The sequence below is a fragment of the Mauremys reevesii genome, linkage group 10 (assembly GCF_016161935.1).
Source record: "Mauremys reevesii isolate NIE-2019 linkage group 10, ASM1616193v1, whole genome shotgun sequence".
Taxonomy (NCBI): domain Eukaryota; kingdom Metazoa; phylum Chordata; order Testudines; family Geoemydidae; genus Mauremys; species Mauremys reevesii.
The window spans coordinates 63109186-63125766 of NC_052632.1; the positions used below are offsets into that span (position 1 = coordinate 63109186).

At 44.2% G+C, this 16581-nt stretch overlaps 1 protein-coding gene across 1 annotated transcript in view; it reads right to left on the reverse strand.

Annotated features, from left to right (window-relative positions):
* Positions 1-16581, reverse strand: part of LOC120373771 — a 112474-nt gene that overhangs the window by 33246 nt on the left and 62647 nt on the right. Inside the window, exons 34-38 of the mRNA XM_039492613.1 lie at positions 7696-7869; positions 6714-6921; positions 3816-3982; positions 1611-1723; positions 264-345 (exon numbers count right to left, since the gene is read on the reverse strand). Coding sequence (XP_039348547.1) covers positions 264-345; positions 1611-1723; positions 3816-3982; positions 6714-6921; positions 7696-7869 — 744 coding nt within the window. The remainder of the gene's footprint in view (positions 1-263; positions 346-1610; positions 1724-3815; positions 3983-6713; positions 6922-7695; positions 7870-16581) is intronic.

Sequence of the window (16581 nt, forward strand, 5' to 3'; positions counted from 1 at the left end):
ATACAAAATTCTGGCATTGCTTTATCCAGTGCTTAGGAAGTGGAATCTACTGAGCTAAATGAATCCCTCCTGTTGTGTTAGGAATGCTGATAGTATTACTTTGGAACATATCCAGCATCTTGGAAATGTGCTGTGCCAAAAAAAAAGCCACCAATAATAACAAATTAATAGTAGTTAGTGCTAGAAATCCTGCTGTTAGAATCTTGAAAAATTAGATGGGTGTAGCAAAAGACATGGAGGGTGGATAACCTGCAGATAGTTACCTTTGAAGAAAGTTCAGCTGTGCTGGGGAAGTATTGAAGAAGGAAGGGGACATTCTGTAGGGCTTTTATATTCAGTTCTTCACTAGAGGAAAGAAATACATTGTTTGGACAAAAATATTTCTAAAACTACCCCTGAGTCACTGGAACACAACACTCAAAAGGGTCCAGACCACTGTTGGGATATGTGAGTGCCACTGTGTAAGCCTCTGAATCTACCGGAGTCTTGTGAATTATGAATTGCACTTAATAGACTTGTTCAAGGCAAAAGAAACAAAACAACAAATTCTGACCTGCATGGAAGATGTGCATTCCAAGGAAGTATTTGGCCCAGTATATAGGAATATGATTTTTTTTGGAATGTATCACATGTGCACTACTGGTTTGAACATGGGACTTGTACTAGGGAATACAGGGCTATTAATGTATTCAGTCATTGTTTCCAGAGGAAAATTTGCTATTGTCAGACTTCTAGCTAAAAGTGAATGAGTTCTTAGTGCAAAGGTCTCTGGCTGGAATATACTGAAATACATGAGTAATATTCCAGAATTTCAAGAGCCAAAATAATACAACCTCTCTTAGACCCCTTAGAAAGCTCAGACGTTTGTGCATTAGTCTTTCCAAGTCCTTTCTATCATGATATTTTCTATCTAATCCTTCTGAAGTGAATCACTTTTCTATTAATCTTTCTTAGAACATCCTTGAAAAGTTTTAGAAGAATTCTGGAAATAAACACCATAAATACCGCAAGTGTTATGCATCAGAGTGCCCCCAAATTAGAAGAATCAGGAAGTCTTCACTATTTTTACTGACGCTTAACTGTGCTGAAGTGACTTTAATGGGAGTTAAAACACATGCTTAAGTACTTTGCTGGGTCAGAGCCTCAGTCGTCTGGTCCCCTCCAAAGGAATACAATGGCAAAACCTCCATGGAAATGCTGCCTTTCTCCTGCATGGGTAAGTAGGGAAGTGGAGAGTGCTTGCAGAGGGATTCTACTCTCCTTGCCCGCAGCTTCTTCGTAGAAATGTGGGAGGCGGCGGCGGATGGTCAAGAGGCCAGCACAAAACATGCATCTACTTTCCCAAACCCCTGTGTTTGGAGCAGGCTAGGGGAACAGCAGACCATGCCTGCTAAATTTTCCCCATCACCAGCAGTTAGGGACTGATACCATTCTTCAGCCCTGCATGCATTTCCCTGAGCTTACAGCCTGTTTATTAGGGCTGTGTATTTTATTTAAGGATTTACTATCCATTTCATTAGTATTTGGGCCATTTAATAAGGACTTAACTGTATTTCTGTGATCTCACCAGCCTAATTAAATCTTTACAATTACCAAAATCACCCTCTCACCTTTGCTGTTCATTTTTCACAGTGATGGTGACTGAGAGGTTTGTGTTTGTTTCACAGGTCAACTTCAGAGAGCCTTCAATTTCATTTGCAGTCAGGACTTCGAGGAATGCTATCTGGGGAGTAAGCAGAAAGGCAGCAAACAGAATGAGTAAAGAGCAGTCAGTCTCTCACTACAAGGCTCTCTGGTACAAGGCTAGTCTCTAAAGCTATGGAGTTGGAGCTAAATCAAGCAAAGCCCAATGCAAAGTGCCCCATTCTACAACACACAGTAAAACATGCAGGGTCTTTTAGCTCTTCATAATAAGTTATATGGGTTGTATGCCCCTTGCAATGTTCCTCAGAGTTGCCCAAGTCTTGATGTTGCTTTAACGTATCTTAAAGTGCTGGGCAAAGAAGGAACGAGCTGACCGGCAGATGATAATTCTGCTTTGCGGTAACTTTCAAGGTTTCAACATTTGTTTTCGTTCCATGAACAAACCTTCTGAATGATTTAATGAAAGTGGGAGTGTGTGTGTGTGTCAGTCAGTCTCACTCAATGTAGCCTGGTGGTCCGAGCACTGGCCTTGGGAGGCGGGAAGCCCATGTTCAAATTGCTGCTGTCTGATTCAGCGCAAATGTTTTCATCCCAAATCAGGCAGAGCAGAGACTTGAACCTGCGTCTGCCACAAAAGGTTTGTGGAAACTGACACAGCTCTACAAAGTGTCTCCGCTTTAACAAAGCCGCATATTTACTGAATCACCTCTACTGCTCACATTTGATGATTTAATAGTTGGTGACTTTAAAACTGAGCTATAGTGGAGCTCCAGGAGACTTAAGTCATATTAAATGGTATTTCCTGCCTTCACAGTTATAATGCTGACTTACATATTTCTGAATGGGTTTGTTTAGAAGTAGATTCCCCGCATTTTCCACCTGGATCCCTTGATTATCATAGTTAATCATGTTGAAACAGACAATGCAGGCTTAACTCCCTTAACCTCATTTGTACCAAACTCTGATGCACTTCAGAGCTGTACTACATTAATACAGTACTGTGTCCATGAATAGCGGTTGACATAAATGTATCCATAGGACGTACATGTTTATAGACTTATTGGGAGATACCTCATTTAGAGCTTGATCCTACAAGGTGCTGAATTCTCCCTCATGGTACTGAATACCCTCAGCTGCCACTGAAGTCACCATGTGTCATGTATGCTGAGCCAGCAGGAGCTGAGGGCACTTAGCTTGTCGCTGGAGTGCTCAGTAATTCTGAGTTACGCCCATGCTTCCCACATGCATAAAGCACTGAAGGAGTCAGCCTCTCAGTCCTCTTCCTTTTCTCATGGAGACTTTTAGAGGATAAGATGTTACAATAAAAGATCTCAAGGTGGGAAAAGTGAGAGGGTAGTTCCTGTCCTCTCTAGTAAGATGTTGACATTAAATACTTAATATTAATTTCAACATTGACAATATGAGGATCTAATATGGATCTAATATTTATTTTAAGAAGAATATACCTTACTCTACATCGGTCTCCTAGCTACATATTATCTCATCTCAGGTAGGAAGCTACATCAGGAACTTACTAGTACTGCTTCTATGGTTACCCAACAGAAGGTGAGGAGACATTCCAACCAGCACCCTTCCCAAGAGATGAATGTGTGCAGTCTTTGCTGACCCCTGGTGGGTGGCTTGGAAACTGCAAAATATTGCTTGAATAGTAAACGAGTATGGCAAGAGTCAGTGAAATGTGCAGCAGTCATTGCATCTGGTCAAACATCCCTGCTGAAGTGCTACAAATGACTTAAACCAAAACACAGGAATTCTATATCAGGGTTGTGTGTATAAAACTATTTTTCAGTAAATTCCTTCTGGTCTGCTAAGAACCTGTTCACAGTAGAAAATGTGATCACCATGGCTTATTTTAAATCTGCTCCTTTTTGAAGTGCATGTTTAGCCCATAAAACAGAAATTTCTACGACCTATTGGATTTACTTGGAAGTGGACTGTTAGCTCTGCATTATATTTATTTATCTTAAATAAATATTTGGATACACTGAGCCAAGGCCTGCTCTCACCTATACCATTCTAAATCAGGAGTACTGCTATTGAAGTTGCAACAGATTCATGCCAGTGTAACTAAAATTAGAATTATTATCCATGGTAACTCAATACACTCCTCTAATCAAAGCACACAAAGCTATCTATCTATGTTTTATTACCTTAATCATGAAGGGCAGGCCCAGATGCTTGAGACCAGTTATTGAATGTTTTACCTCTGCCACCAGTTCAAACATATCATACGATTCAAAGTCAGTAACAACATCCATAGTCAGAGTTATATATTTGTCATCATATTGAATTTCAAAGGTTGTCTTGGCTTTGTTTTCTAAAAGCAATGAACATAACATTAATCATGCCATTTTAATGGGCTCCATCCCATTCAGTGCAGGCTTATGCAAAACCAAAAGTGCCAGTGAATATGCACCTTTTGAGTAAAGCCATAAAACATCAGACACTCTAGAATGGCATGGGCTGTGGTCTTGGGTTTGCTGAGCCCAAACTCTGGCTTCTTTAATTGCGTTTGTATATATTAAGCCAGGATCTAGCAAAGCATTTAAGATTGTGTATAACTTTTAAGTATGCAACTGGTCTCACAGGAGTCAATGCAAGATCAGGGCTTTATTGTCTGTCAATACACATAGTTTTTATAGCACCCAGCATACTTGTATTGTTTCCTTTAACAAATAAGACCTATTTTGAGGTCAATTGCTCCCCTCTATTACAAATAGAGATCATCATCATATTTCAAATGAATTTTTTTGTTCTTTTTCCCTCCTTCCACTCCCACTTTTTCAGTAGCAAAATGGAAAAGGGACATAAAAGGAGGAGGGAAAACAGGAGGAAAAAAGGGGGGAACCTGAAACCCAGAAAAGCTTTAGAGAAGCAGACAAAAATATGGAGAGGCATGCAGTATGCTGGCTTGTCATCCAGTCTTTCTTTAGTGGCTGGCTCAAGTGAGAGTGAGCGCCTATTAACAGCTAATGGAGTCACACCTTTTGATTTAAGTAATAGGGCTTTAGCTATTGGTACTGAAAGTATTAGCTTGGTCCTTGCTGACCTCCATGACACCTGTGCTTACGTGACTGTGGGTTCCTTACATTACACAGAGTTTACCTAAATGTGACCATTCTTCCATTTGGGCACAGAAGACACTTGTTGCAGTGGGAGATAGGAAGTGAAGATGGAGATGAGGTCTGCAACCTCTAGTGCCATGCAGCTGTGGTGGCTCCTTCTGTGTTTATGTTTGGAGAGCAGGATGGCATGTGCCAAGTGGCTCTGTCTGCACCTAAGCAGATCCACAGGCCAAGCCTTGTGTTGGTGGTGAGGTTTATGGTTGCCATGGAGACTACTATAGCCCTTTATACACAACTGTTGGCCAATTCACCTAGGTCAAGCCTGCTTACTTGCTCTTGGTGCAGGGACCAGGTTTAGACCAGTGGTGCCAACTGAGAGGGCTGGGGTGGGGCGGGGGCAGTTTGTGCCACCTCTGCCCCAAGGCTTTTGCCTTGCTCAAAGTTCCGTAGGCCACAGAGCCAGAGACCAGGGCCTGACCACTCCAATGCAGTGGTACCTGGCACACAGGGTTGCAACGCAACTCAAATTTGGCCTGGCCACGCCTCTGTCCAGATATGGGGCAACACCAGAAATGGTGTTGGCAACCTGGCACAAAGGAAATCTGTTCCTGTACAGCAGAGCACAGGGGAGTCTGCCAAGAATTCGACTCCTAGCAGCACTGGCTATGTGAGCAAGAGTGTGGGAGACTCCTTGCCCGAGGGAGACCTGGATCCCCATGGAAAGAAAGGTGGGGGGAGATGAGCAGGAACCAGCACATGCTATTAGTGTCAACGGCCCTTTCATTTTATCTAAGCATTATGAGGCAAATGTTAGTGATGGTGTATGGCCTGAATAACTGGGCTGTGTGCCCAGGAGTTCCACATGGGCTTGAGGGAAAGAACTTTTCCCTCCACCTACGCTCTGTTGCCAGACTGCAGCAATGTGTGCTCCAACGGAGTCCCTGTAATCCCTATTGACAAATAAACCCTGCACTGTAAATCCCTTTGGACCCATGCTCTGCTGCTGCACACAGTGGTTGGTTTCTGCACCCTGTGTGGGGGCTCCTAATCCTACCCTCCCACCTGCATACAGCAGAACTGCATTGGTTTCCTGTGGTCAGGGCCCTCTTACTAAACCCCAAATGGAAATCTTATCACTTTTGGATGCACTGCTATTTTGGGGATGTAGGGAGAATTTCATGCTGCAAGTGGTGTTTGGTGGATCTGGTTGTTGTTTTTTTGGGGGGCGAAAGGGGGGTATGCAACAGATGACGATGGGCGGGCCATTAACCAGGTTGATCATTAATTGGTCAATGTTTGCCTTGCATCTCAATTCTTCTCATTGTTACATAAAGGGAAAGAATGTATGTGATGGAGACATATGTGCAATAGTCTGACTGCTTAAAAAAAAACCTAGACACTCATCTTTCAGGGCATTAATGATTCCAGAACTGCTGAATTGTTTTCAGCGTAGGTAGCTAAAATAGCCCGTAAAAGCTGGCTGGAAGCTGAAGACAAAATTATACCTGAAGCAATTTGTGGTAGAGAGAGTGCCCTCTTGGGGTGAAGGCTCTGACCTGGGACTCAGGAGATGTGGGTTCAATGCCCAGTGCTGCCACAGAGTCTCGGTGTGACCTTGGCAAGTTATTTTCCCTCTGTGCCCCTCATTTCCCCATCTATAACACAGCAATAATGCTGACCTTTCTCCCACACTTTATCAATCGTGAGCTCTTGGGGTAGAGACTGGTGTTTTGCATTGTGTTTGCACAGCATCTAGCACAATGGGGCCCTGACCTCAACTGGAATACAAAAAATAATAGATCTAACTCATCTCATGACATACACATTTTTAAGTGCTACCATTTTTACTGGAGAAAGGAAATACTGTGACTTTTTAGACAGTATCGGTGGCACACAGCAAATCAACTTGCAAATAATTACACAAACAGTAGTAACAAACAAAGTCCCGTTGCATAAAAAGACTACAAAAAAACAGCATCCTACCTAGTTTCTGTAAGACAAGAGTCAGATTGGTCGCCTTAGGGTAGCCAAATGTCAGTAGTGCCTCACTGTTATGTACACTTTGGCAGAAAATTTCCATTTGCTGGCCAACGTGACGAGAGTTAACTGTGTACGTGACTGATGTTTGTCCAGCCATAATTTGCATACGTCTCTCTTGAGTGGAATTTAATCTTTGAAGGGATACAACCATCTGATAAAAGATATGTATAAGTACTGAAAACAGATATTCAAAAACAATATCCTGGCCTGTTCCTTTTCAGACAAGGACATCAGAAGGAAAAGTGACTTTTATCTATAATTGTTACTAAAATTGACCCATAAATAGCAGAGCTTTAACCCATTCATTCATTATCTCTTAATATTTCTAGTATCAAATAGATCCATTGGAATGAACTGCCATTTAACTTAAGTTTAATCAATTGTAGGAATCAATTTTATGTGTCATATTGCTTAAGTTACACCTTATCCCATAAAAAGATGAAAATATAACTAAGATTATACAATAAACCCTTGACGTGTGCGCGCGCACACGCACACAAAGTTTAGAAGACAGGAGGATTTTTCTCCTAATTCCATGAGGGGACATTTAAGAAAATATTTCCCTGTGAAGTACACAATTCCCATTAAAATCATGGGAGCTGTCTCTCACTGAGCAATGCAATGCTCTGAAAATCTATTTCTTCAGGACTTGCATTGCATTTTAAATTCCTGATCATCGTATGCACTATACTATCAATGATCAAAATGGAACAGATTGGTTCACAAACCAGCAAATTCATTCTTAAGGCTCATATTTTGGCCTTCCTTAGATTATAAACTTTTGAGGGCAGATACCATCTTTACATTGTGTGTGTGCACAGTGCCTAGCGCAGCAGGGTTCTGGTCCATGCCTGGAGCTCCTTGGTGCTACTGGATTACAAATAATAAATAACAATTCATCAAACTATTTTAAAATGAAAAATACCTGGATCGACTCTGAGACTCCAAGTTGTGTCAGCCATGGCCAATTGTGCTGGAAATTCCCAGTCAAGTCAGTTCTTGCCTCAGTCTTTTGGATTTGTCCTCCCAGAACCATCAGGTAAGAACCATAGAGTGTTTTGATACTGAAACTCTTGCTATCGTTCAGGTCAATGGTAGCCTGTGGGTGATAATGTCAACGATATGAAAAAGGGTGAGTTTACAAAAGTTAGAGCTCTCATTAGTCAGGATTCCCTTTTCAGTTCAGGATGGATCTTTGAGATGAGGTATAAAAGAGAAGTCCCAGGAGCTTGTGGGTCATTAAGGATCACATGACACTTTTAGAAAGGGAAAGTTAACTTTGGTGTTTAGCATGAAATTCCAATTTGGGTAATTACATTCTGGTTACCTCAGTGTTCCCAGCCTCCATCATATCCAGATGGTTTGTTTCTTCTCCCTGGTTTTTCTGTTCAGTGTTGTTAAACACGTGGTGCCCTGTTTCTCTGTTTGCTCTCAGGTGCAATTCAAGGTAGTATTGACATTGATTTATAAAGCCCTAGCAGGTTTGAGACCCTGCTACTTGAGAGTTTGTCTCTCTCCTTGTGCAACAACACAACAGGGGAATTCAGCTCACACATCCTCATTTTTGGTCACTGATTGCCCCGGTGCTGGGACAGTGGAGGGCCCTAGGTTCTGGAATTCATTTTCTCTGTGACAGAGCCCAAATCTCAGGGTGTAAGGCAAAGCCAGTCTTGCCTAAGGTGGCCCCTTCACTTCCCTTGTTCCTTTCAGCTTAATTAACAGAATCAGCATTGAAACCCTGCATTGACGTTTATCCAAACATTTCTGTATTGCTTTGCAAATGTCTGTGCATGTGCCCAGAGACCTACTGTGTGAAAGAAATTTTAAAAAATAAAATAAGGAAATAAATTTCTCCTGCATTTTCAATTCCATCAGCTGTTCTCTCTTCCCATTCTAAAATGCTGCATTGCTACATGCTGTTAAACAAGTTGTTTTTCAATCCAGAGGTGGCCTTAATTTGGAGATGGATCCTTGTGTATAATGGGTGATGCGCTTTGAGGGGAAAGGCATTATGTACATGTCATATTACTAAATAGAAGGGTATTACCATAGTGAGGCCAGGACAACTAATTGCAATTATTGTTCATTAATTAGTACATTATGAATTTTTTAAAAGCATAAGGTGTGACATTTACAAACAGAAAATTAAATTCTATTTTCCAGAGGCGTAGCGTATTATAAATGAACAGCATACCTTTCATTTGCCTGTCTAGGTTAAAAAGCCAGTAGTACCAGACAAACTTTTATTGGGTGTCTGCGATGATCGAGCTACTATTGGGAGGAAGCGTTAAACTGTTTTCAGCTTCTGCTTCCTACCCCATAAACAGGGCATGTGGTTCTCTCCATTTACTTCCAAACCCTCTGAGGGAACCTGGTGTTCTGCAAATAAATGTCAAGCTTCAAAGCCACGTTTCCCAAGTATTTCTGTGGCACACTGTCCTCCCATCAGGCCGCTTTACTGCAGAAGAGTAGTTGGAGATATTTCAAAAGCTGCACATTTTTTTCATATCTCTCCAATTTAACCCAGACATTTATTCGTAAGCTTTTACTCTAACCTCTTCCATGCAGCTGTGGTGTTAATCGGCAGCTGGTGCCATTTCACAGGTCTCTATCTCACGAAGGTTCTCAAGTATTTAAATTCATTAGGCCATTTCAGCTACATATTGTTGAAATGGAAGAGCCCAAAACCATATGAATAAAACCCTGTCCAGTTCTATATATTGCATTGCTGAAGTGGCTCACGGCATGTTGATCACCTGGGGACCGTGCGCTCACCAGTGTGCTGCACGGGGCGGTACGTGATGCCGTGGATCAGATTGCCCTGCTGCACCATTATCTCAGGTGGTGTGTGTGCAAAGGAGCAGCAGCAGGTGAGGGGCATATGAGGGAGGAAACCTAAATGTTGACAGTTTTAAAAGAGGAAGCAGGGCAGGCTGCTTCAGTTTTTCACAGGACAGAAAGGGGGAAAATAAAGACAAGTGCAAAGTGCTTCACTTAGGAAGGAAACATCAGATGCACAACTGCCAAATGAGGAATAACTGAGTAGGAGGTAGTACTGCTGAAAAGGGATCTGGGGTTTGTAGTGGATCAAAGTGAATATGAGTCAACAATGTGATGAAGTGGCAAAAAAGTCAAACATCATTCTGGGGTGTATGGACAGTAGTGTTGTAAGTAAGACACAGGAGGAAATTGTCCTCTTCTACTCAGCACTGGTGAGGCCTCAGCTGGAGTACTCTGTCCAGTTCTGGGCACCACACTTTAGGAAAGATGTGAACAAATTGGGGAGAGTCCATAGGAAAGCAACTAAAATGATAAAATTTTGGAAAACCTGACCTATGAGAAAAGGTTAGAAAACTTTGGTATGTTTAATCTTCAGAAGAGAAGACTGAGGAGAGATCAAATAACAGTCTTCCAATATGTTAAGGGCTGTTATAAAGAGGACTGTGATCAATTGTTCTCCATGTCCAGTGAAGGCTGGGCAAGAAGTAATGGGCTTAATGTGCAGCGAGGGAGATTTAGGTTTGATATTGGGAAAATCTTTCCAATTATAAGGGTAGTTAAGCTCTGGAATAGGCCTCCAAGGGAAGTTGCGGAGGTTGTTAAGACCAGGCTGGACAAACACCTGTCATGGATGGCCTAGGTTTACTTGGTCCTGCCTCAAAGCAAGCGGCTGGACTATACAACCGCCCGAGGTCCCTGCTAGCTCCACATTTCTGTGATTCTATGAAAAGGAAAGTGGAGCAGGCCCTGAGCAGCTGGGCTCTTAACAAGCTAGCCTCCTTTGCCTCCTGTGGAAAGTATATTGGTCCAGCCTACTCCCTTGGGACTTTCCCTTTTCCCTCCTGGGGAGCAAGGCCAACTCCTGGGCTCCCCCTTTCTGAGATTTGGAAGCAAAGAGCAGAGCCCCAGAGCTGCTGGAGCAGAAGTGGAGCTCTGCAGATATGGTAGGGACAGCCTAAATTCATTGTCTTTGGGTTAAGAGGTGGGGGGCAGGAAACCTAACTTGACTGCACTGGAAGCAGCCTGAGACCATCCCTGCTCCCTGGAAAATCTCATACCACAAGAATCCTGGTTTATTTAATATGGTGAGAAAGAAAAGGTTACTGACCTTGTGCAGTAATTGAGGGTCTTCGAGATGCGTGTCCCTGTGGGTGCTCCACTTCAGGTGTCGGTGCGTCCCAGCGCCGTCTATCAGAGATTTACAGTAGCAGCGTCTGCACGTGCACACTGTACACAGGTGCACAGGTGTACCTGTGCACAGGTGTCTCGTGGTGCCATTGGTGCTGCATCTAGTACGTGCACAACCCGATCCCTCCAGTTCCTTCTTTACTGCAGAGTCCTTACTGCGAACTCCGAAGGAGAGAGGAGGAGGGTGGGTAGTGGAGGACTCACAGGGACACACATCTCAAAGAACCTCAGTAACTGCACAAGGTTAGTAACCTTCTCTTCTTCTTTGGGTGCTCCATTTCAGGCGACTGTAGAGCAGTGCCCCTCAGAAGGGAAGGAAGGACTTCGGGTTTGTTTGAGTCATAAAGGTAAGTATGGTTAGGCCAACTATGGCATTAGCCCAGGAGTCTTGAGTAATTGCATAGTGCTCAGTGAATGTGTGGACAGAAGCACAAGTGGCCACCCTGCAAATCTCTAATATCGGAACATTGTTTAGGAATGCTATCGAGGTTGAAACTGAGCATGTAGAATGAGCTCTGATGTGTGCAGGTGGGTTTGTGTTTCGAATATGATAGCATTGTTGAATGCATGTGGAGATCCATTTTCATAGTCTCTGAGTGGAGTGCTGGGGATGTTTTAAAATGGAATGCTCGGTAGTAGAAACAAAAAGTCTGGGAGATTCTCGGAAAGGTTTGGTTCTTTCCAAGTAAAAACCTAATGCACACCTAACGTCCAAAGTATGCAAGCTGGTCACTGTTGGATTCCTGTAAGGCTTGGGATAGAACATGGGAAGATGGATTGGTTGAGTCATATGAAAGGATGATGTGACCTTTGGTAGAAGTTTGGGTGTGGTCATAGCATGACCTTGTCTTTGGAGAATATTGTGTAGGAAGGATCAGCCATGAGAGCCCCTATCTCACTTACCCATCTGGCAGAAGTAATAGTGACCAAAAAGGCCACTTTCATGGATAAATGAGGAGGGAACAGGTGGCTAGGGGTTCAAATGGTGGTCTGGTGAGGCATTTCAATACCAGACTGAGGTCCCAGGCCAAAGTAGGTTGGGGAACCTCTGGGTACATGTTCTGGAGTCCCGCAAGGATGCGTTTAGTAATGGGGTGTGAGAAGATCGAGGTCCAGTCAATCTCATGATGGAATGCTGTAATGGCTGCAAGATGGACTTTGATCAAGCTCATTGATAAACCTAAGCATTTCCCCTCCAGTAGATGACGGTGTAGTGGAGGCCGTCAAGTGTTTTTCTTGACACCAGGAGGAGAATCTCTTCCATTTTTTGAAGGTAAGTATTACGCATGTTCACTTTCCTTCTGTTTAGTAATACATGTTTGACTTGGTCCAAGCGGGCTAATTCGCCATGATAGAACTATGCAGGAGCCATGCTTGTAGGTGAATCTCTGAATTCAGGTGAAGAGTGCGATCGTTGTCCAGAGACAGCTGGTCCAAGCGGCAAGGGAAAGCTTGAGGGTGCATATTGCCATGCACAGCAGGTGAGGGTACCATGCCTGTTTGGGTCATGTCGGGACTATCAGGATGACTTTGGCCTTGTCTATACATATTTTGTGGATCACATGTGAAATTAGGGGAATCGGGGGGAATGTGTACATGAGTTGTGCTTCCTCTGTGATGAGGAAGGTGTCCCCCAGTGATTGTGGTCCCATTCCCACTCTTGAGCAGAACATTGTGCATTTGTGGTTTGTTGGGGATGCAAATGAGTCAACGAGGGGAGTGCCCCACCGGTGAAATATGGATTGCAGAACTCCCCTGTTCATTTCCCATTCATGGTCCAGAGAGAAGTACCTGCTCAGCATGTCTGCTGTCAAATTCTGACAGCTGGGAAGGCAGGATGCCAAAATGTTTATGTTGTGGTGTATGCACCAGTTCCACAGTTTCATGGCTTCAGTGCATAGCGAGTGTGATTGAGCACCCCCTTGACAATTGATGCAAAACATACAGGCACTGTTGCTGATCATTATGCAGGCTGATTAATTCCTTACGTATGGTAGAAAATGTCTGCAGGCATTGCATACCGCACATAACTCTAGTAAATTGATGTGCAAATGAGACTCCACAGGAGACCATTTGCCTTGAGTCATCTGTTGATGCATGTTGCCTCCCTAGCTTATCAGCGAGGCATCCGTTATGATTACTAGTGATGGAGGTTCCTGTTGGACCAGGATGCCCAGGCATACATTTTCTGGTCTTGTCCACCAGTATAGAGAATCCAAGACACAGGATGGTACTGTAAGTTGTTTGTATAGGGTGTGTTTGCTGCATATGTATGCCGAGATCAACCAGCGCTGTAGGCAGTGCATATGTAGTGTTGCATGTCATACCACAAACGTTGTGACTGCTATGTGTCCTAACAGTTGTATGACAATACGAGCCAGTATTTGGAGACTTACTCTGACCTCCGAGATGAGGTTTGTCAGTGTTATGAATCTGTTCAGAGGTAAGGATGCCTTGGCCTCTATGGCATTGAGATGTGCCCAGATGAAGTCCAGTTGTTGAACAGGGATTAGAGTAGTTTTTCATTCATTTATCTGTAGCTCTAGCTCCCTGAATAGTGTGATTGTCAACTGGACTGTGTCCAGTGCTTCTTGTTGAGTTGGACCTTTGAGAAGGCAATTGTCCAAGTATGGGAGGAACATTATCCCTTGTTTGCGTAGATGTGCTGCTACTGCTGCTAGAGTTTTGGAGAAGACACTTGGCGCAGTGGACAGGCCGAATGGAAATACTCTGTACTAGAAGTGGTCGTGTCCTACTGTGAATGGCAGGAATTTCCTGGGAGCGGGGAGTATGGTAATATGGAAATAAGCATCTTGGAAGTTGAGGTCAGAAAACCAGTCACACTTTTGCAGCGTTGGAATGATCATGCCCAGTGTGAACACCTTGAACTTGTTGAGCGCGAATGAACTTGTTGAGCTTCCTGAAGTCCAAGATAGGTCTCCACCCCCTATTCTTCTTCTGGGTCAGAAAGTAGTGGGAGTAGTACCCCTTCCCCTTTTATTACAAAGTACCCATTCTATGGCCCCTAGTTGTAGAAGATGATTGACTTCTTATCGTAACAGGTGCTTATGTGAAAGGTCCCTGAAGAGGGACAGGGAAGGGGGTACGGTAGGTGGTTGGGAGGTAAAAGGGATCATACTATCTCCAACACCCACTGGTCTGTGGTTATTGACGCCCAGATATGGTAAAATGGGTGTAGGCGATGACCAAAGTATGGGGATGGATAGGGTGTAAGCGCTGCCTGGTGAGAGAGGTCTCTCAAATCCAGGACCAAAACTTCTAAATTGTGGCTTGGGCAGAGCTGATTGAGAAGTCAACGGTTGAGACTGAGGTGCTCTCCGTCACTGCAACCATTGATGTTGTCGTTGATTCTCGTATTGCCACTGTTGTCAGTTAGAAAAGGAAACTCTGGTTCTCTGATAAGGTTGGTATCATCTTCTCTTCGCAGGTGGAATATAGATTCCTCAGAGTGTGAAGAATGGCTCAAGAATCCTTGTCTGTCTTGGTCGAGAACAACTTCTCTCGGTCAAAGGGCAGGCCTTCGACCTTGGTTTGGAGTTCTTTGGGAACGCCCCAGGATTGCAGCCAGGTTGCTCGCTGCATCAATGGTTCTGGCCGCCATGGTTCTGGCCATGGTTCTGGCTGCCATGTCAATTAAGTTCAAGGACTCTTGGAGGGCTGTGCGAGCCCTCATTTAGAATGGCCTTGCATTGTGCTTGTTGCTCCTCTGGAAACTCCTCAATGAAAGAGCTCAATTCCCAATAGTTATAATTGTATTTTGCTAACAGAGCAGAGTCATTGGTGACTCTGAATTGTAATGTCGCTGAGGAATAAACTTTTCATCCAAAGAAGGTTGAGCCTCTTGTGTTCCTTATCTTGTGGGGCTGATCAAAACTGTTGTTGTTTGCCTGGTTGATTAGTGGCATCAAACATGAAGGAGTTGGGAGGCAGGTGGGAGGAAGTTCACCCCTTTGGCAGGGTTTTAATACTAGTTCCTATCTGCCCTTTTGCATGTTGGCAGAATCGAAGCCGGGGTCTGCCAAACTGTCTCCGCCGGTTCCAGAATCGCATATTTGATGAGCAGAGTGATCTTGGAAGTAGAGGAAGGTTGTAGAATTTGTACCAGTTTGTGTTCTGAACTTCCTCCAAGGGGATATCCTGGCTTTGGGTGATCCACCTAAACAGTTCCTGGAACTGTTTGAAGTCATCCGCCGAGGTTAGCAGTGGTGGCATGATTGCTTCGTCCAAGGAGGAGGAAGAATTGTGAGCAGGAGATGTAACTTCCTGATATGTGCCTGTTTCAGTGTCATTTCCAATGTCCTGAGCCTCCTTTGGCTGCGGGGTGGAGGACGCGGGATTAGACCTCAGCTCACCTCTATGAGCCGTGGGTGACCTGGAGTGGGGGCCCCGGTAAGCTCACCAGGGTTCCCAATGTGCCCATTGCATTGGAAAGGCCATCAGTGGGTACATCCACAGCAGTTTGTACCAGAGTTGATCCATCTGGTTGTAATGGTATTTGGGCCCTATATGGCTCCAGGATGGTCTTCGTTCGGTCATTGATGATGACTGGTGTGGTGAAAAGGTGCCTGGCCCCTGCACATGATCATAGAATATCAGGGTTGGAAGGCACCTCAGGAGTCATCTAGTCCAACCCCCTGCTGAAAGCGGGACCAATCCCAAACTAAATCATCCCAGCCAGGGCTTTGTCAAGCCTAACCTTAAAAACCTCTAAGGAAGAAGATTCCACCACCTCCCTAGGTAAACCATTCCAGTGCTTCACCACCCTCCTAGTCAAAAAGATTTTCCTAATATCCAACCTAAACCTCCCCCACTGCAACTTGAGACCGTTACTCCTTGTCTTATCATCTGCTACCACTGAGAACAGTCTAAATCCATCCTCTTTGGAACCCCCTTTCAGGTAGTTGAAAGCAGCTATCGAATCTTCCCTCATTCTTCTCTTCGGCAGACCAAACAATCCCAGTTCCCTCAGCCTCTCCTCATAAGTCACGTGCTCCAGCCCCCTAATCATTTTTGTTGCCCTCCGCTGGACTCTTTCCAATTCTTTCCACATCCTTCTTGTAGTGTGGGGCCCAAAACTGGACACAGTCCTCCAGACGAGGCCTCACCAATGCCGAATAGAGGGGAATGATCACGTCCCTCGATCAGCTGGCAATGTTCCTACTTATACAGCCCAAAATGCTGTTAGCCTTCTTGGCAACAAAGGCACACCGTTGACTTATATCCACCTTCTCGTCCACTGTAACCCCTAAGTCATTTTCTGCAGAACTGCTGCCTAGCCACTTGGTCCCTAGTCTGTAGGAGTTCATGGGATTCTTCCATCCTAAGTGCAGGACTCTGCACTTGTCCTTGCTGAACCTCATCAGATTTCTTTTGGCCCAATTCCATAATTTGTCTAGGCCCCTCTGTATGCTATCCCTACCCTCCAGTGTATCTACCACTCCTCCCAGTTTAGTGTCATCTGCAAACTTGCTGAGGGTGCAATCCACGCCATTCTCCAGATCATTAATGAAGATATTGAACAAAACTGGCACCAGGACTAACCCTTGGGGCACTCCACTTGATACCGGCTGCCAACTAGACATGGAGCCATTGATCGCTACCC